Genomic DNA, 21,658 nt, shown 5'->3' on the forward strand with positions numbered 1-21,658 from the left:
AGCCGGCATACAGCCTCTGGATCATGTGGCCAGCTTGACTAAGCCGCTTCTGGCGAACCAGAGCAGCACACAGAAACGCCGTTTACCTTCCCGCCAGAGCGGTACCTATTTATCTACTTGCACTTTGACGTGCTTTTGAACTGCTAGGTTGACAGGAGCAGGGACCGAGCAACGGGAGCTCACCCCGTTGTGGGGATTCGAACCGCCGACCTTCTGATCGGCAAATCCTAGGCTCTGTGGTTTAACCCACAGCGCCACCCACGTCCCGTATTTGCTATTTGATAGTATCTCTATTTAAAAATCCCTGAGCAGGTAGGTTCCTACATGACAGGGTTGAGGAACCTCCTGCAAGCAAGCATTATTAGGCCGGCATGGGTCCCAGTTTGCTCTGCAAAGGTGTCTTCCGCAAGCCATGTCCACCTGCTCAATGCCTGACATCAAATGTCATAGCAGGTGTGGAGCAAGTTAGAGGTATAGCTTCCAGTGAACAATTGGGAACCTTAACATTTGCCCCTAGTTATTCCTTGGCAAGCAAGACTTGCTGTCAGTGCTGATCAGTGACAGAATGCCCGCTGCGCATAACTGTGCCATAGAGTTCTGAGTGGGGAACTCATAGCGCAGCTGACCCCTTTCCCCAAGCAGGGCTTGCTGTAAGCCCAAATATTATTTTACATCACTGGCTTGGTGATGGAAAGGATCTTCCTCTGGTGGTGCAGATTGAGCTGAGCCCACAAAGAAAAAATATTGCTTTGCGTCATCTGATGTCATTGTGATGCCAGGTAGTTGACAGGTACGGGTGGTCCTGTTACAGTGCCATTAAATCATTGCAGCCATCAGGAGGGAGCATGGGATATAATTTAATTCATTAAATAATAACCTATGGCTGCTTCCCTTAATGGCACGGTCTCTGAAATGATAAGATTACTGAGTCGAAGTGGAGGTTTTACATGGGGGAAAATCTTCCCCTATGAAGCGTGTTCCTCTCCTCGTTACAGCGGTTATTAGGAGGTAAGCAAATTGGGGCAGACATCTTCTGCTGTTTAGAGTGAAGAGGGGGTGTTGTCCTCACTCTGATTTGGCTTGGAGATGTTTTCATTGTGCCAGAGTTCCTCTGCTATGGGGACTTTATAACTCTGGCAGTATATGATATCTGATTGGATAATGTAGTCTGCAGGAAGTGCCATCATCATCAAAGCAGCATCTGAGAAGAGCGGTGAACAGAAGTGGGAAAAGCAAAATTTTAAAGATCTTCCGGGCATTCCAGGCCTTCCAAATTTTTTTAGCTGTAAAATATTTGCCCACAACTTTTGCTCTGCCCCAATGAAAACACTGTACGCTTGTGTTTCCCTTCTGAGAGAAATGGGCTTCTGATGTTGAGGTAGCAACCAAGCAACATGAGTAAGTTGCTTCCTTGTGGTCTCAAAGCTGACATACCACATGGAAGAATTTTGGAATTCTTAACCTCAGAATGCTTTGGGCAACTTTTTGTTGGAAAGCCAGCCAGTAAGTGCCACGAATAAATACATGTTTACTTTCTGATAATTTAGAAATCATATGTTTAGGTATTGCATTCATATACAGTTTTTACTGTATCCTGCAGATCTAACTCCCAAATATTGCATCCTCTAGCTTAGAGTGTGGTGTAACAGTCAAAAGCCTCTGATCCTGTGAATCTGCCCAAATATACGCAATGTCTCCATGCCAGCTTTGCACATCTCTGTAAGCCCCCACTATGGATATGCAGTTGGGCTGATTCAAGGATGCTTGGAAGCACTGTGCTTGCTGCATGGAGGGCTGCAGCAGAAAAGTGCTTTTCGGCAGCTTCCATGTGGGCATGTTAATTTTAATCGCCCCCCTCCCAATAGGACCAACATGGCAACAGATGTCAATATTAAGGAATCTGTTCTGACAGAAGTTGGGCAACAGCCATGGCAAGTAAGGATATTTGTCTTAATTTGCCTTTTTGGATCTGAAGGTTGAGGGAAGTTTTCTTTTACTTGTCCCATTTGTTTTTTTAGACATAAAGGCTGGGTTAAGGATGTAGGAAAGTTTCCGACTTTGACATTTATTTCTTTTAATTTAGGCCAAGCTGTTAACGGGATTATAACAAACAACATTATTTTTTCAGTGAACATTTTAAAAGAACCAACTCTAATGAAATATGTTCTGCCAAGCTTGAGTTTCCAACACAAGTATGAGATTTTTTTTTTTTTACGTAACCTCTGATAAATGGCTGTTTTTCCTTTTGAACAAGCCATCAAAAACATTTTCCTTCTTTCTGTGAAAGTTTGCCCAGCCAAATTATAACAAGACTAAAATAGTGTTTCTGTGCTTAGCAAAATAACAGTGTGTGGATAAAACTAACTACTTAGCTGTCACGGATTAAATTTAATTGCCTCCTTCCAGTTGGGTGGTTATAGATGAGTTGATTTGGGGCTTTGTGCTGCTACATTTGGGCAAGAGTAGGGTGACTTGTGGCATATGAATCTATTGGCTTCTTGAGTGTCTTGTTCAGGGTGACTGATTTGGTGGAAGAGCAATGCTGTTATTGGGAAAAAGTGGGATTAAGGCAAAGAAGCAGTGATTAATAATGGTTGTCACTGTTTTACATAAGGCCACTGCTGGTCTAAACCTTTTTGCCAGTTTTGCAAGCCATATCCTCTTTCCCTTTTACGCAAGATCTTGGGCAGAGCCGAAACAGAGCCGCCTCCTCTCAGGAACCCATAGCACTGTGAGAGAATGACTTCTCTTGTGGCTCATAGTTGGGACAGTCCTGCATATGTCATGCACCTGGTTTGTATTAAGAAGGACTAGTGATAGGAATGGTGTACTGCAGAGATGGAGAAGCCCATGCCCAGGGGCCAGGCCTCTCTGTTTGACCCTCTGAACTCTCACCAGACCACATCCTGTCCCCCACCCCTTGCCATGGCCCCCTTGAGTGTTTTTACTTGGGTGGAATGTGTCCTTAGGCAGTATATGGCTTTATTGGCCTAAGGTCTTCAACACTGTAAATCATACTGCCCTGTGGACTGTCCTGAAAATCAGCTGCCCAGATAAATTTGTGAACATCCTTTGGCTCCTCCATGATAATATGACAGCAACAATCGCAGATAACAGTGGCTCTCAAAGTGAACCATTCTCAGTGGGATCAGGTGTTAAACAGGGATGTGTTATCACCCCAACCCTATTTATTATTTTCATTGCCGTGATCCTACACATTGTCGAAGGGAAACGCCCCACCAGGGTAGAAATCATATATTGAACAGATGGAAAGCTCTTTAACTTGAGTAGGCTGAAAGCAAAGAGTAAGGTTACCATAACGTCCGTCACAGAGCTTCAGTATGCTGATGACAACATAGTGTGTGCCCTTTCAGAGGATGACCTTCAAACCATCCTAAATATCTTTGCAGAAGCTTACGAAAAGCTTGGCCTATCACTCAACATCCAAAAAACCAAAGTGCTGCACCAACAAGCACAAAACAACCCCTTTGCAGTGCCACAAATCCAACTCCATGGTGTAACATTGGAAAGTGTCGATCATGTCTCCTACCTGGGCAGTTATCTTTCCACAAGTGCCGACATTGATGCTGAAATCCAACATCACCTGAAGTCTGCAAGTGCAGCTTCCTCCTGACTGAAGTGCAGAGTGTTTGAGGACCGGAACATTCACAGGGAAACCAAAATGCTTGTTTACAAAGCTATTGTACTACTAACGTTACTGTATGCTTGTGAAACATGGACTGCTTATAAACGCCTCATCATCTCCACCTCCTCGAAAGATTCCATCAGCATTGTCTCCGACACATCACTTGGAAAGACAGGCAAACTAATGCCAGTGTACTGCAAGAAGCAAAGATCACGAGTGTCAAAGCAATGAGTCTTCAACATCAACTTCATTGGACTGGTGATGTTCGGATGCCTGATTATCATCTTCCAAAGCAACTACTCTATTAAAAACTTAAAAATAGAAAGTGTAGTGCTGGTGGTCAACAAAAGAGGTTTAAAGAGTCTCAAGGCAAATCTAAAAAACCATAGTATAAACACCGACAATTGGGAAACACTGGCCTCTGAGCACTCCAATTGGAGAACAGACTTTTCCAAAGGTGTTGTGGACTTTGAAGACGCTCAAACTCAGGACGAAAGGGAGAAACGTGCTAGGAGGAAGGCACGCTTGGCAAACCATGATCAACTCCTGCCCGGAAACCTATGTCCCCATTGTGGAAAGACTTGTGGATCCAGAATTGACCCACACAGTCATTTACGGACTCACTGTTAGGACTGTGTTCCTGGAAGACAATCTTACTCAGCTACAAGTGATTGCCAAAGAGAGGAGGAGGAGCCTGGAAGGCCAGAGAGGAGTGTGTGTAAACCTCTGGCATTTGCCTGGTTAAAATGTCACCTACTGTATTAAGCTAAATTACATTCATTGGTCTGCACATTTTTGCATCAGGCCCCATTCACCACTGGTTTGTGCCAAGACCGTCAGCAATTTTGAAGTGGTCCATTTGGGGGAAAGTTTGGGAACTACGGTATTGGAGCTTTTTCCAAAAGAAGTGTAATATGACCTTTGAATCTTTTCCAGGTTTGAGGGGTTGCTCGACAATGTTCCCTCCAGTGGGCTTTATTTTCTATTGGTGGGTCTGGTGGTTTTTTGTGGTGGTGGTCAGGCAAGTGTAGTCATCATTTCAGTTTCCTACAAAGCCCCTGGGGATAGTGTCACTCTGGGGCATTGTGGGAAATTTAACTGACAGCTAGTTTAGCTGCTTGGCACTTCTCAGCATGCTGACTTCGATTTTGTTTTAGCAAAGCTGGGACATAGGCCTGAATGGTGGGCCATCCTAGGTGGTAGCCTTGGCAGCTGCCCAAGGTGCTGATATTGGCCTTGGCTGGGTGTTTTTCATGCAGAGAGGTAGGTAGGCATAGGAGTGTGTGGTCAAAAGAGAAGTGTGTTGCTTCAGAATATTGCCGCATCAGTGAAGATAGCACCGTTTTTTTAAAAATGCCCTGTGCTACTTCAGCTTTGGAGAAACTGCTGTCTTGAGGTTTTTCTCACCTAATTATTTTCAGTTATAAAAGAGAATTCTTTGTTTAAAATAGCCTTTTCTCAAACCCGCCCCCCCGCCCCCGCTTACTCTGTTGCATTGTGAAGTTCTTTTTGTAGTGATTTCAGTAAAGTACTGAGTATATTAAGCATTATTGAAAATCTCTTTGAAGGTTTGACTCTTGGTGTCTGCAGAGGGCTGCTGTTGCAATGGCATCCTGTGATGTTTTCAAGCTTCTGAGCTCTGGTGCTTGGCACTGTTTTGTGGCTACATCTTTGCAATCGGGAGAGGGCAGCCTGGTCCTGCTTGTGTTGACTTTGGAATCACAGTTACTTAGCAAATTCCTCATCTGACTCATGGACAACTCTGTATAAGGCAGATGAACCAATGTAACATCTGGTGGGAATCGTTTCCCCAGTGCAGTGCCATAGCAAGGAACTTTGTACCTTTGCAGCCATGCTTTCTACTAAGATGTAATTAAACTTCTGAAGTAATCTTTAAGCTCTGGCCTCTGGCTCATTTGGTCAGGAGCACAAAGATGTCTTTGGAAACTGCCTCTGAAGATGGTTCAGAAACATCATCTGGTGCAGAATTTGGCAGCTAGGTTGCTCACTGGGGGAAGATGGTTTGAGCATGGTTTTGACTTACAAAGCTGTAAACAGCCAAGGACTGCAATACTTCAAGGACTGCCTCTTCCCATATGAATCAACCCAGACCCTGCGATCATCATCATATGAAGTGAGAGTTAGGGTAACAGAATAATAACATAGCATTGCATCTGTTAATATAGACAATCCATCTGGCTGGGGGGGGGGGAGCTCACTAGGATGGTCCCTAGATGATCTTACCATTGCTATGGTTGTGTGCAACACTATTGGGTATTTATCGAGGAGAAAACTGATCACAGTTGGTGTGAGAGCATATGCTACTTCTAATGTTATTTTTATTATTTATTAAATTTATTAGCTGCCCTTCACTATCGAGTCTCACTGCAGCTTACAACAATTTAAGATTTATTATTAAACTGTTTCAAACAACTTAAAGGAATATGGTGGGCCCTGAAAACATATCCCTGTGGTTAAAGACCAATATGATGTTGTTGTTGTTGTTGTTGTTGTTGTTGTTGTTCTTGTTGTTGTTGTTGTTGTTTAGTCATTTACAAGACTGTAGAAATACCAACCCAGAGCCAGTACTGATACCATTGAACCCCCTGGACCCAGGATTGGAAAATGAGGATGAAGTTCCTATTGCAACAGCTGCTGTCACCATCTGCAGTGATCATGGAGCCCAAGAAAGTAAAATCTCTCACTGCCTCCATTTCTCCCCCTTTGCCAGGAGGTGATGGGCCCAGTGGCCATGATCTTCGTTTTTCTGATGTTGAGCTTCAAACCAATATATAGCGGTGTATTTTTTGGTGTGCAACATAAACTATATTGAAGGTGCCACATGCACCTTTAAAGGGGGGGGGGGAGGTTTGTACAACCCATATCACCTGCCACAGAGAATGCCCTATCCTAGGCCATCACTGCACCCAACTACTGAGGGCGCTGGAACTACCAAGAAGGCCCCCTCTGTTGATCTTAACACTCAAGAGGTTCTGTAGGGAAGAGGTGGTCTTTCAGATATTAGGGACCTACATCATTAAGCTCTTTTATTTGAACCATCTAGTCAAGAAAGGTCATTGGAGCTTCTTGGAGAATATATTTCCTTTTGTATTTTTATCTTTGGAGCTTTAATAGCAACCAAGCACATCTGTTTCTGGTTTCAGAACTTTTCCAGCTATCCTCCCCAGTATGATGACACATCACCTATTCACAAACAAACAAAAGTTAGTAAAAGTTCCTGTGTCACGGCACAATAATACAGATAATATTGTAGTTCACGAAGCTGGACTTCACTATATTGGCCAGCTCCATTGAAGGCCAGCTACATTCCTATTAGATTAGTTGAGGGACCAGGAAACTCTCTGGGTGTTGCTGCAATGGGAATTTAAACTTGTGAACCAGAGTGAGATGGCAACATAACCTTTCTTTATGCTGCAAAAGAGGCCTTAGGGAAACTGATAAATTTCTTGGAAAAGTCAATGGATGAGCACTTCCCCTTATTGGCTCTCCCCTGTGGCTGAGTGTCTGAGAAGGTTGAGCAAGAGTCTCCCCAGATTACCCTTTAACATTATCACATTTGGTACCCTCCATTGATTTTTTGGCAATGAACAAACCATAAACTATGCAAACTGTCGAGATACAGCACTGATATTTGTTTCAGAATTATGGGTTAAAATTTGAGGAAGGGTAGATCTGATGGTTGAAGCATCTTCGTATCTATTGCTTTTAATAAAATCATTATAGATTAATTTACAGAAAACTGAATAATACTTCCATTTCAAAAAATAAAATTCTGGAATTATTGTAAATGCTTAGTAGTGAGTTTATTTCTGTTTTCTGGTTTTTGAAAAGAATCTATTGTGTAGAATTCAAAATATGCAACAGGTATATATAGGGGATTTATGCTAAGTGGGCAACTTAAAAAATTTAAATGGAATCCTCAGGGCTCGTTACTGAACCCACTGCTTTTCATTTTTTAAGCTCGGACATTTCCCCTCTCTTCCATCCCATTTGTTTATTGCAGGGGTTTCCAACCCTTTCTTGATAGAGGAATCCCTATAACATGTTGTGATATCCTGCAGAATCTCAACCACCTATCTGCCCCCCAACACAAAATAAAAATAATTGCATACACGTACATGCATCCAGATAGAGACTCTTAAGTCTGCAAACCAATACACATGTGATCTGAAAGTGAGTCCTATTGCACACAGTAGGACTTACATTTGAGTAAACATGCTTAGCATTGTACTGTTTCCTATATTTCAGGCACCTTTGTTCATGGTATTTTATATACTACTTTTCAGGTTGACCTTACATATGGTGTGCAAAATATTATCACATCAATAAGCATATTTTAAAAATACAATAAAATGGAAATTTTACTGTTTGTGTGAAGCAGCAACAACAATGACAATAAAATCAGTTCATGAAAAAAGATGCATCTGTTTAATTTAGCATGGGCAAACATGAATGTACTTCGTCCAGCATCTTAAAGAAAATCATAATGACATCAGGTGAACAGTTCTTGAGAACAAGTTCTAAAGAGAGGAGACATTTGCCAAAAAGACCATCTCTGTGCTGGCTTATCCATTTGATGGCTGGGATAAATCAAACTATGTGAATGGCTGATGCTTTGCGTCAATACTGACTATCAATTCAGCAATAGCCCCTCAAGCAATGTCTTTTGTGTGTGTGGTGGTGGAGGTGGACCAGTGCAGGTATATTTAGTCCACCATAAAGTTCTTGATGGACAGTTCCCCATGCTTTCTCCCCATTCCACTGGCTTCACCAAATAGTTTTCTCTCTGTATTAGCTGGTGAATGCAAACAGATTTTGTGGCTGACACAGAGGAGTAGATAAACCAGTCCCTGAGGGCTTAGAAAGCTAGAAACCCTGAGAAGTAACGGCCTCTGTTGATATTACGGATAAACCAATATATCTCAGTGTTGCCTCATGTTCAGGTCAGTGACCTACTCTTCTTCACACTTACCTAGAAGGGTTGTGATTTTCATTTCTCCCATCTCTGCTTAAATATCTATGAACGTTCCAATCACCATGATCTGGTGCCTGTTTACAAATGATGGCCTAATTCCTTTCACCTTCTGTCTGTATTCAGCAGGAGTGATGTAGTGGCTTTAGTATTGGGGTGGGGAGAGACGTAATTGATGATTCAGGCAGCAATGAAGCAACAAAGGCAGTAGCAGCAGTCACAACAGCAAGTATATATATGAATTGCAAAATGACTACAATTACATGAATATAAAATATGGTATAACACAGTTTTGGTTGGGGGGTTGATTTTCCTTGGCATTGAAAATGACAGTGGACCTCAGTATTTGAAATACACCCCATATACCGCATTTTTCGCTCTATAAGACGCACCGGACCATAGGAGGGGGGAGAACAGGATTTTTTCCCCCCTGTTCTCCCCCTCAAAAACAAGGTGTGTTCAAGGTGCGTTCAAGAGCAGGTCCCGAGCTTGTTTGGCTGGTGGGGGGGGGGAGCTCTGCTTTCCCCCACCGCCAGCCTCAAAGATCCCTGAAGCCTTTGGAGCGCAGGGGCTTGAGGCTTGAGGCTTCGGAGACATCCTTTGTAGCCTCCGCAGGCTACAAAGCACCCTGCAGAGGCTTTGCGCAGCCATCCCAAAGCTAGAACAGTGAGACGGAGGGCTGTGCATCGCCCCGTCTTGCTGTTTTGGCTTCGGGGACAACCTTTCAAGCCTCCGCAGGGCGGTGGGGTGCCTTCACCCCACCGCCTTGCGAAGGCTTTGTGCAGCCGTCCCGAAGCTAGAACAGCGAGATGGAGGGCTGCGCAGCGCCCCGTCTCGCTGTTTTGGCTTCGGGGACAGGCTTGCGGATAGCTGCCCGAAGCCCGGGGCGCACAGCGCCGTGCTCCCTGGGCTTTGGGCTGCAGGCAGCTGTCCGCAAGCCTTGGGAGCCCGGCGGGAACTCCCGCCGAGTTTCGCAGGCTTGCGGATAGCTTCTTGAAACCTGGAGAGCAAGAGAGGTCGGTGTGCACTGACCCCTCTTGCTCTCCAGGCTTCAGTGAAAGCCTGCATTCGCTCCATAGGACGCACACACATTTCCCCTTCGTTTTTGGAGGGGGAAAAGTGCGTCCTATAGAGCGAAAAATACGGTACCTGGAATGCTGTTTTCTGCCTTTTGGTTGAAAAGGTTAATTCCAAGTAAAGCATTCATCAAGATAGACACAGAGTAGTTTTTAAATATGCTTGTTAGCTGGGAACGAGGTTAAAATAAAAGGCTAAATATGCTTCTCTTTGACGCTGAAAAAGCCAGGCTTGAGTCGGAATTGACACTGAGAGCATGTTATATAGACAGCTTGTCTTGCAACAAATGGGTTTGAGTAAAGCAGTAACAGTTCAGCTAAACAGATTTTTTTCTCCTTTTTTTGTTATTCTCTCCCCTTCCCTCAAAATGGGTGTGGGTGCGTGATTTATGTAGAACTTAGCACCACCGAGCATGCTGATGACTGACTTTGAAAAACATTTCTTCTTCTCAAGGTTATTGGTTTAGAGAGAGAAAAAGAATTCTCAGAAGAGGCTTTTATTATGAGGCAACCAACTTAAAGAAATGCAGTTGGGTCAAATGTCATCCTAATAAGAAAGATACCATTAAATATTGGGAGGATATGGGTGTTTAAATTGATGGAGCCTGAAATTATGTGTTAAAAGTGACTGGGCAAACAACCCATTTCGGCAAATGTGATTACAGGGGCAAAAGCGACCGGCTGAGCTGAGGAGAGAAAACACGGAGCAGAGTTGGCTGGTTAGCAAATATGTCCAGTCAGTCAGGAAGCAGTCATGCCAAGGCTCTGAAGCTGGAGCCTTGGTCTAGCCTTGCTGGTGCCAGCGATGTACAGGGGTCGGTCACAAGACCTTGCTAGCTTAACTCACCCTGTCAGCTCTCTGCTCTGACTTGGGAAGCTGCTTGATGGTGGATGCTAAATTCAGGTAGCTTGGCAGTGATATTGGTTAATCCGTTATTTTGCATGCTGTTAACTAAAAATGACAATTTTACAATTGTCACATGCACATAAGGAATGAAGGTTGAGGATTATAATTTTTTGCTATGAAGTACTGTACATGAAAATATTTCTATGCTATTTTATTCACTGGGGAAACCAAGTGGTGTGCTGCATTTGTTTTTTTTAAAAAGTGACTGAATTGCAAAAAGTACATAAAGATTATATATAAGAATGAAAGGGAAGTTGCATGCATGAGCACAGGGAACCAGATGCCGACATGGTTTGGGAGTTTTCCACCTTGTCTACAATTTCATCATTTCTGCAGGTGGGGACATCCCACAATATGTAAGGTGTCCCAAACTTTAAGACAGTAAGTCCACTCAAAACATTTGACACACAGGACTCAGCTCATGCCCACAATATGGTGGCTAATACCTCGAAAACAGCAAAGGGTAAAATATCAACAGTGGCTACAGAACCGTTAAAAGAGGTATTGCAGTTAAAACAAATCTGCAAAGACCTAGTGGAAGAATGGCGTTTGGGGTTTCTGTCCCTTGAAGCCTTAACTGCATAGATCAACTAAATAAGGGTATGTGGCTTTGGAAGCTCTGGATCTAGGGATTTGTCATAGTGAAAAGCTGCAGTGGTTAATTCAATCTCAGTGGAATCTGCAGTAAAGCAAGATTACCTGAGAAACTATGGTCAGCTGACTGAGAGAGTCTAGAATTGGTGGAAAGCAATGGCATAGTGAGTTCTCTGCTAGAATGGTGGTCTGCACTTTTCCCAGACCTAGTGGTAGATCAAGCTGAGCCAGAATGGACATATCACAGTGTTGGCCCTAAACCTAAGACAACTGCATTCCCCAAGATGACATAATCTCATTTTAAAAATACAGGACAAATTAATGAAAGTTCTGAGAGATAAGGAGGATGTGGCACACAATGGGAAACCTGTAATGTTTTTGCAGAACCTAATTTAGGATACTTTTCTTAGATGGAAGGCAGAGAAATTTGAACAGTCCAAAGTACGTAATTACGTTTCAGATAGTAGTGGTAGATGGCATGGCACATACAGCTGTGAGACACATTGTAAAAATCAGACCATATATTTAAAAATCCTGCAAATTTTACTCAGTATATTGTTGTAATTCTAAATTAATATTATTAATAATTAAATATGCATACGGCCCTTCATCGGAAGATCCCAGGGCGGTTCACAACAGAAAAATATAAAATGAGAATACAAAATCTATAACAGAACGAAAACAAAAACCCTCCAGAAAGTATTTATTCCATCCCAATTAAGAAGACTATTAGTATGCAAGTGTTCACATTACCCAAAACTCTTCCCCCAACCTTACATTCTTTGAAAAAAACGGACCTAGTTCTTAAAAGTGCTAAAGGGGGGGGGGACACCCTCCATTCCTGCTTCGTTGCAGCATTCTTCTGTGTAACCCAAGATCTTAACCCTAAGTATGGCTGCAATCCCTTGCACACTTTTCTGAGACAAAGCCTTGTTTTAATAGCCAACAATTCCACTTCTTATATAGGCATAGAATTGGTCTTAAAGTCTAAGAGTGTCCTAACTTCGCATTTTTCGCTCTATAAGATGCACCACACCATAAGACGCACCTAGTTTTTGGAGGAGGAAAACAAGGAAAAAAATATTCTGAATCTCAGAAGCCAGAACAGCAAGAGGGATCGCTGCGCAGTGAAAGCAGCAATCCCTCTTGCTGTTCTGGCTTCTGGGATAGCTGCGCAGCCTGCATTCACTCCATAAGACGCACACACATTTCCCCTTACTTTTTAGGAGGGAAAAAGTGAGGCTTATAGAGCAAAAAATACAGTAGTTTAGAAACACTGCAATCATCTATAATCTTAGAATGGTACCTGAGGGGATGCTGAGCCTCATTGCTATGGCTCTTCAATCTCCCTCCCCTTCCACCAAAATTTGTTTGGGCCCCCTTGCCATTATTGTGCTAGTCTTGGATTTAGCATGGTAGAACCAAAATGTTCTGTGTTATTTCGTTGCATTTATGTCAACCTTAAATAACCTTTATATTTGTATCTGCTGTGCCTGAAAACTTGTCATGTTTTAATACGTCAAAGCTAAGCCAATCTACGGTAGTTTTGAATACTTGGATGCTTTATTTTGTTTTGCCAGACTTTATGTCGCCTAGAAACGATCCTTTCATAATTAGTTTTCAGTAGTCTTTTCTTCTGTGTAGCATACTAGTGTTGGATAATTATCTTAGTCAAATGCCATTCACTGTGTTAAGCTTGCATTCTAAATTACACACAGCCTGTAAAATATTGGTGAGAAATCCGTGCATTTTCTTATATAGTGTGTGATATCGCTGTCAGTCTTCAGAGTCTATTATCTAATTGTCTACTGGAGCAACATGTTTTCTTATGCCTAAATATTTAAGAATAATGATTCACATTCCACCAAGCATTGAAATTACCAGCTACTTTTTAATTGACCTATCCAGTGCCCTGTTAGTTTCCATGCTTACCAAGCCCATATGTCTGAGCTCTAGGGACTTTGGAATTTAACTGACAAATTGGCTTAATTCAAGAAGAGTTTGTGTGCCTATGAAGTGTGTTTTTTAGTCTCTGTGATTTGGCAAAACTAGTCAGTGGAAAGATAAGAAACCAAAGGGGTCGTTGGAGTATTTATATAGTGAGGTGTTATTATATTGTTCCCCTCTTTTTGTTGATCGGTTCTCATCCAGCTTGTATAAGAGTACAAAATTAAATTAGTGTGTGCGTGTGCGTGCGTGTGTGCATGCATGCATGTATCATCAATGTGCATGGCACTTACTGAGTACAAGAGGAGAAAGGGTTCTGCCCTAAGGACCCAACATGGGAAACAGGAAGAAAAGGGAAGAGGAGGCAGGTGTAAGCAGAAAAGCCAATGGGTGGGCATTCAGCTAAGTTTTACTCAGGTAAAGGTAAAGGGACCCCTGACCATTAGGTCCAGTCATGGCCAACTCTGGGATTGCGGCGCACATCTCACTTTATTGGCCAAGTGAGCCGGTGTACAGCTTCCAGGTCATGTGGCCAGCATGACTAAGCCGCTTCTGGCGAACCAGAGCAGTGCTCGGAAACGCCGTTTACCTTCCCGCCGGAGCAGTACCTATTTATCTACTTGCTTTCGAACTGCTAGGTTGGCAGGAGCAGAAACCGAGCAACAGGAGCTCATCCCTTCACAGGGATTCGAACTGCCGGCCTTCTGATCGGCAAGTCCTAGGCTCTGTGGTTTAACCCACAGCGCCACCCGCGTCCCTTATTTTACTCAAGTAGACCTGTTGAAATCAGTGAACTTCGCTTACTTATGTTCATTAATTCAGTGAATTAAAATTAGTTGAATACTGGCGCTGCGGGTTAAAGCCTCAGCGCCTAGGACTTGCCGATCGAAAGGTCGGCGGTTCGAATCCCTGCGGCGGGGTGCGCTCCCGCTGCTCGGTCCCAGCGCCTGCCAACCTAGCAGTTCGAAAGCACCTCCGGGTGCAAGTAGATAAATAGGGACCGCTTACCAGCGGGAAGGTAAACGGCGTTTCCGTGTGCGGCTCTGGCTCGCCAGATGCAGCTTTGTCACGCTGGCCACGTGACCCGGAAGTGTCTCCGGACAGCGCTGGCCCCTGGCCTCTTAAGTGAGATGGGCGCACAACCCCAGAGTCTGTCAAGACTGGCCCGTATGGGCAGGGGTACCTTTACCTTTACCTTTTTACCCAGTACAAGGTTGCTTCCATTTTATGTGCTCAGACTTAGTTATTGACTTAGTTACATGAAGGAGGTGAGCCAAAGGCTTCACTGGAAAGGTTAGTTTTGCATGTATTCTGCAGCTTAGTAAAGAAAAAGGCTTTCACAGTAGTGCCATACTTATTTATTGCACTGATACAGATAAAAACAACCTTCCTTCTTTGGCTTTGTAAATTATTATTTTTTGTGCACAGCAGATGCAGGATAATTTAATTTTGTTGCACCTACTTTTGTCTTTGTGTTGGGTAGCCACATTGGCATAAATTCATAGTTGGGCAGTTTTATGCTGGTACAGCTTCCCAATTTGGGGCACAAGCTCATCACAGTGTCTAGCTGAATCTAGGGAGTGGCATCGCAGCATAGTACCATCAGATTGCATGTGGATATAATTTGCGTGACTCCTTTTAAATTGCATACTGAAGATGGTTAATTTCTGAATTTTGAGATTATTTCTATATGTTCTGCATTGGTGATCTAGAAGTTCTAACCTATTGGAGTGAGCTGCAGATAGGACTGCATATCAAGTCTAGACCTCTAAAATGTCTTAATTTGAATCAGAGTTCAATATACAGTTCATACAGGCTAGCTGCTGCAAAACCTAAATCAGATATCCTTGTCTTCCATTTAGCTGGCCTATGGACAGTGTTCACATTGGGAGGCGTGGGCAGCAAGCGTGCTCCTCAGCAGGAGGAGTCTTCACCTCTAGCTAATCAAAGTCTTCTGTTGCTACTTGTGCTAGCAAATCTGACTGATGCACCAGATACACCAAACCCTTACAGACAAGCTATTATGTCCTTCAAGAACACACAAGGTATGTACCTTTTTAAAAACCTATCCATCTGTCAAGAATCAAAGAGAGAGTTGAACTTGGGAACCTTGCAGTAGAATCTTAGTTTGGTTATGGGCTTATTGGCATTAAGAGGACCCAAAGTAGGTCATTACAGCTGCACTATCACTTTAGAAATAAATGTTGTTGTTTTTTAAACTGTTGAGAAATGGGTCCTCAAATACATGTCTGAGCTAAAGGTGGGTTCATTGCCTGAAAAGTTTGACTACTGTTGAACTAACCCTCGAAGACTAACCTCACTACGGGGAAATCACAAAATCAGTAAGATGAATCCCTTTCAAATTGTTTGTTTTCCCTCCTCCAGATAGCACTACTCTTCCTTCACCAAATCCTCACACTTTCCAGATTAATTTTAACAGTTTATACACCACTTTGTGTGAGCAGCAAAACTCTGATCAAGCAACCCTTCTTTTGTACATCCTTCTGCATCAGAACAGCAATGTTCGAACATATATGTTGGCTCGAACAGATATGGAAAATCTGGTAAGTAATTTACTTATTCCACTGCTTTGCCGATCTAATACAGTGGTACCTCTGGTTGAGAATGGGATCCGTTCCAGAGGCCCATTCGCAACATGAAAAGAATGCAACCCGCAGCGGCGTGTCTGCGCACGTGCGGGTTGTGATTCACCACTTCTGCGCATGCACGTGACATCATTTTGCGCTTCTGTGCATGCGCGAGCGGCGAAACCCGGAAGTAACCCTTTCCGGTACTTCTGGGTCGCCACGGGATGCAACCTGAATGAACGTAACATGAAGCAGAAGTAACGTGAGATATGACTGTATTCAGCAGAGGATCTTGCTTGTGAAAAGTTTGTTTGTGTACACCATCACAGATATTCCCACTCTTGGGGGAGGAAAGTGTATTTAAATTGTATGCAGAATGCATTTACTTGGCTATGGATCAACCAAGCCCTGGTATCCACTTTACCCTACTTCAGTGATTATAACACCATAGCATCCCTCAATCTTCAAAATCCCATGTGTTTGCTCATTCCTGCAGTTTAGCCTTTCATTGCTGTGAAAGAGATTGAAATAATTTGCTGGATGGGGAGAACCCTGCAGGATGTTTTTTCTTAAATGGAAGCAGCAAAACTGTCTTAAACCCATGTTGGATACTATTAATGATAAAATATCACACTCAGTCCACTCTACCTGCCAGAATGATGGAATTAGATGTATATTATTATTAGTTCTGTCAGCTCTAGAAATTTAGAATGTGATGATCCATCATAAAAGCATTGCCAAGAGTCTTGTTTATTAGGAATTGAATTTTATGTTTCCTCATAGGAGTTTATTTAACTCTCCCCCCCCCACCACCCCGACTGCTTTAAAAACACATACAAACGAAAGGGAATTAAGAATTTTTGGTCAGTTGTGTGTGTTTTCATCTTCTTTTTCTGAAGCTATTAAATTACTAACAAAATGGTTATGTAAAATCAGAGGGATCTAAAACTGTATGTATGTTTGTTTTGGGAACTTTTGAATACTAAACTTCTCCATCCCTATTTTTCTCTCTTCAAGGTTTTGCCAATTCTTGAGATCCTTTATCATGTCGAAGAAAGGAACTCTCACCATGTTTACATGGCTCTGATAATTTTGTTAATCCTTACTGAAGATGATGGCTTCAATCGATCCATTCATGAAGTGGTAAGTTTATGAGCTATAAGAAATCAATTTAAAATATAAATGCACTTCTGTATAAAGATGAATTTGGGTTTTTTGTTGCCAAGTTCACTCTGATGGTGGTTGTCATGTCAGCATAGCTGATTTTTATGCATTCAATTTGTTCCTAAGCATTTGAGATTCTCTAGTCTTTTCCCATAGGTCATAAGCCTTTTATACTGAGGCTAATCAAGAAACTTTTATTGCACCTTGAGTCAGGTCCATTTTGGATGACAAATTTGAGAAATATAACATAACTGATTTACTTTACACAGCATATAGAGTCTAAAAGGAAGAGGTTATGTCCAGTGAGTTTTTGGCTAAGCCTGCATTTTAACTCCAATTATGATGCAGTTCATGAATGTATTTCAAAATATTATTTTGGGTTCAGACTGTTATTTCCATTATGGCCCTACTGAAATTACTGTGAAAAGTTTGTCATGACTATCTTAAGTTTTTTTTATTTCAGAGGGACCTAAGGTTGGATCCATCCAACTATTTATAAGCCAATTCTTTAAACCAAATGATGGAGGCGCTCTGACCTGATCATTGAGTTTTGTTTGTCTGTTCACACCCTTCCACCCCACACTCTCCAGTTTATATGCTTATTTTGAATATTGGAGCAAACCTATCTATAATGAGAAAAATTAAAAAATTGGCAGTCTGTAGATGAAATAAAGCATAATAGCTAGGATTCGTGGAAGTACTTCAGTTCCTAGAAGAAACTTGTGGTAGACCAAAGGAACATTCCCCTCCCCCCCTTTAAACAGCTTAATTGTCCCCACTCCCGACTATATTGCAAACTGTTTTTGAAATATCCCTCAGTTTTGAAAGTCTTTTAATTCAGCATGGCGTGGGGATATACTTTTCTAAACATTTTTTTTTAAAAATATATAAATTAAAAAATATAAATATATGCAACAGCAATCTTTTGTAGTCATCTTAAGAGGGCCTCTAAAAAACTATGCTAGTTTATTTTAGCAACTTTGAAATGCACAACTTTTGTCCTGTGGTTAAATATTGAGAAAATAAAAATAATAAAGACATTTTGCATCATAATGGGCCTCCCATCCTGTCCTTCGTTGCACGTCTTCCTTTTATAGCCGCATTGCCTTTGCCAATCTCTGTATGTATTTTCCTTTTGTGGTATTACACCCACAATTATTTATTGATATTTAAGATTAATTTTAGTAAGTGCCATTTTATAAATTGCTGATTATATAGACACTTTCCTGGGTTCCCCCAAAGAAGCCGCAAAAGCTTTCCTGTCTGGTTAAAAGATTTTTGTTTGAAAAGAAAATGTGGTTTTGGCTTCCTTGGAAAGAAGATCAAAAATAAGAGATCTTTCTGCCATTGGCTTCAGACAAGCAGCTACCTATTGAGTCCAGTTTTATTAATAATGAAAACTGCAACTGTTAAGTAAACCTAATATGACATCCGCAAGGGCAACCAAGACGTCAGTGAGCTTGTCTTTGTGTACATCTGAATGCACATCTCTGTATATATTGGCAGCCAGTGCAGTTCTTTCAAAATTAGTGTTATATGCTGATAGTAGGAGCTGCTGATAGGAACTGAGCTGCTATATTCTGGACTAGCTGCAACTTTCGAGTCACCTTCAAGGGCATAGAGCAGGGGTCTTCAACCTTTTTCAGCCATGGGCCTGTCCACCGTCCCTCAGACCATTTGGTGGGCTGGACTATATATATATATATTAAAATGAACGAATTCCTATGCCCCACAAATAACCCAGAGATGCATTTTAAATAAAAGGACATATTCTGCTTATGTAAAAACATGCTGATTCCCGGACCGTCCGTGAGCTGGATTGAGAAGGCGATTGGGCCGCATCCGGCCCACGGGCCTTAGGTTGCCTACCCCTGGCATAGAGCATGTTACCCTAATCCAACCTCAAGGCTACCAGCACATGGGTCAGAGTGGCAAAACTCTCTCTGTCCAGAAATAATCATAGCTGGTGAACCAGACATAGCTGGTAGTGATGTGACCACATGGTGTGACATGATTAGATTCACTCGTAGACAATATTTGTCTCAGGTCTGAACATATTTCTCTATATAAAGTCTGAGCTGCTGAAAAGATTGATTTTATTTCATCATTCATTCATTCATTCAGTTCATTTATACAGCTCAAAGCAGTTATAAAACTAGACAAAAACAACTTTGGAGTCCAACCTATATCCTTTGGTTGCATCCACTTTAGAACGGCCATGCATCAAACATGGAGATTTCTAGTCTTTTCTTTTGGATGGGGGGAACCATAGTCCAGAGAACAGCACTATTATACTTGATTGTTTGTTTATTTGTTTGCATTCCACCTTTTTCCCAGACCAAGACTTAAGCTGTCTTACACAAATTAAAATAACATAGATAAAATTTAACTGTAATAAACTAAAAATTATATAAAGACAAATATATTAAATTACTGATAATAACAGACAGTGGAAGACAATCAAATATGCTCTTTCCTTTCTTTATTTCAGATATTGAAAAATATTACTTGGTACTCAGAACGTGTATTAACAGAAATTTCCCTCGGCAGTCTCCTGATACTAGTAGTAATAAGGACTATTCAGTACAACATGACACGAACAAGGGTAAGAACTGTATTTTGGGCTGATTTCATGTAGAACGGACTTGATCAACTTTAATTGCTAATTCCTCTCCACGTTCCCAGACTGGCCCTTCCTAGCACTGGAGACACAGACTGGAGACAACACCAAACTAGAGTACTTTAGTTTGGTGTTGTTATTTTAAAAGCCTTTAGGAATTCCCCCCTCTTTGTTCCCCACCTGCCATGTTTAGAAAAGGGAAGCTACATTATTACAAACCTTTAAAAAAATCATATAAAATAAAAATTAAGGACTGAAGAAGAATAAAAGTTGTTCAGCTTTGTTTCTGACCAGGGTTAAATATATAGTCACACTCTAAAAATATGCAGTGACAATTCCTTAAAAGACCTAAGCATATTGAGCCACGATTGCACAAGTTGTTGCTAAGGCTTATCCCTAAAATCAGAGCACAAGTTGGGTTTGTCTTCATTGCAACTTTGCCTCCGGTAAACGGATGTTAGACTGGTGAGTGATTTCCTTTTGACAGGTCTTGCTGTATACAGAAAGGATAGTTTGATGTGTGTGTTTTTCCCCCTCCTCATCTCCAACAGGACAAATACCTTCATACAAATTGTTTGGCAGCTTTAGCCAATATGTCAGCACAGTTCCGCTCACTTCATCAGTATGCCGCTCAGAGGATCATCAGGTAAATACAAGCCTTTTACAAAATATTTAAACTAGCTTCAACCTAAATTCCGCAGGATAGATACTTGAATTTCCTATTGCTCAGGTTTGAATATTAACCCAGGTAAATTCTGTTCAGCTTCATGAAGTCTAGGTTAAATCTTAAACTGCAATACAGTGTGCTCCATTTATACTTTAGCTGCTTGCTAATGATGTCTGCCTGTGCCCGCCAAAAATGGTTAACTACATGGAATAGGGGGGGCAAAGGGCTGCTCCATAAGGGTGAATGGGGCTCTACCCCACCAGTCACAGGGCTTACCCAAATTTACCTTTTGCCCCGCACTTTCTAGACACAGGTCATTGCTTTCCTGGTCTGTGTGTGAATGGTTTTTCCCCTTGCCGCTTTCACTAGGAAAACCCTGACTTTACCGTTGAATTGGAGCAAATGGCAATTCGAGTTTTTTCAGATTGCAGTTTGCTTTGATTCGAGCAGTAAAGAGCGGGTTTTCACAGGGAAAGCACGCTTGGGATCTGGGGCACGCTTGGACACCTAGAAAGCCCAGACCTGTGCCGAGAAATGTGCAGCAAAGGCAAGTGTGGAAGAACCCTGATTGTCTTCTTACTTGCATGCCGTCCAGTGGGGGGCCATATCTGTCATCTTCCTCCTCCATCTCTGTGTTGCTCTTGTAGACCACAGCAGGGAGGAGATTGGGGACAGACGGACTAGAATTAGTTTTCTGTGGCTCCCATCGGCTCAGGCTCCACCTCCTCTTGGCCTCCCTTCTGCCCTACCACTCCCAATGGGCAGATGCTGCCACTGGCAAACACTAATATTGCCTGTTACTGCTGACACACTAGGGGAAGTGCTGTGTAATCTGTTTAGTGAATGGCATGGGACAAATAAATATACTGGTGTGTTAGACCAGTATGATTATTATAGATTCTTGTGAAGTCATGGTCCCTCAATAGCAGAGGTCGCTATGTAATATAAACAGCCTCTCCTGTATGTTGTACTTCTTTCCATTTTTGATGGCACAGCAGAACGTCTGCTTGAATCTGAGCTCTGTTGTCCCAAAATCTTCCAAATCAACAACTTCTCTGCTAGTCATTTTGCCCTCATTGTACTTTCTGGGGCTTTCCTTGGGACCAGTTGTGACCCATTAAATACAACTGTTTCCCAGAATTCCTTCAGGGGTGTTTGTTACATTACGAGCTGATCCCTTAGATTCTATTGTTTTCCTGTGTTTAGTTTTGCTTGGTTTCAAGTGTGACTTGGGTATTATAATATTTTATTTTTCTTTTTGGGAAGGTTTTTACTTTGGAAGCTGAGGACTAAATATTTAAATAAATAAGACTGCAATGCACACACACCCTTATCTCTCACGTTTGGAGCAGCAGGAGCCTCAAACAGTTCTGCCGGCATCACTCCTTTGGTGTAGACCTCTCCATTCCGCCTGCAGGATTCCCACCAGCAGTAGCTTACATAAAGCAGATGGGGG

General features: G+C 42.1%; 1 protein-coding gene across 5 annotated transcripts in view; it reads left to right on the forward strand.

Annotated features, from left to right (window-relative positions):
• The window catches only part of DYM (dymeclin), a 165,673-nt gene that overhangs the window by 52,870 nt on the left and 91,145 nt on the right, over nucleotides 1-21,658 (forward strand). For all 5 annotated transcript variants that reach the window (XM_081929707.1, XM_081929711.1, XM_081929708.1 and 2 more), the window contains exons 10-14: nucleotides 15,026-15,208; nucleotides 15,549-15,727; nucleotides 16,769-16,894; nucleotides 19,407-19,520; nucleotides 20,087-20,181. In XM_081929707.1, the coding sequence (XP_081785833.1) occupies nucleotides 15,026-15,208; nucleotides 15,549-15,727; nucleotides 16,769-16,894; nucleotides 19,407-19,520; nucleotides 20,087-20,181 (697 nt within the window). The remainder of the gene's footprint in view (nucleotides 1-15,025; nucleotides 15,209-15,548; nucleotides 15,728-16,768; nucleotides 16,895-19,406; nucleotides 19,521-20,086; nucleotides 20,182-21,658) is intronic.

The sequence above is a fragment of the Podarcis melisellensis genome (assembly GCF_964234715.1).
Source record: "Podarcis melisellensis genome assembly, chromosome: 11".
NCBI lineage: Eukaryota > Metazoa > Chordata > Lepidosauria > Squamata > Lacertidae > Podarcis > Podarcis melisellensis.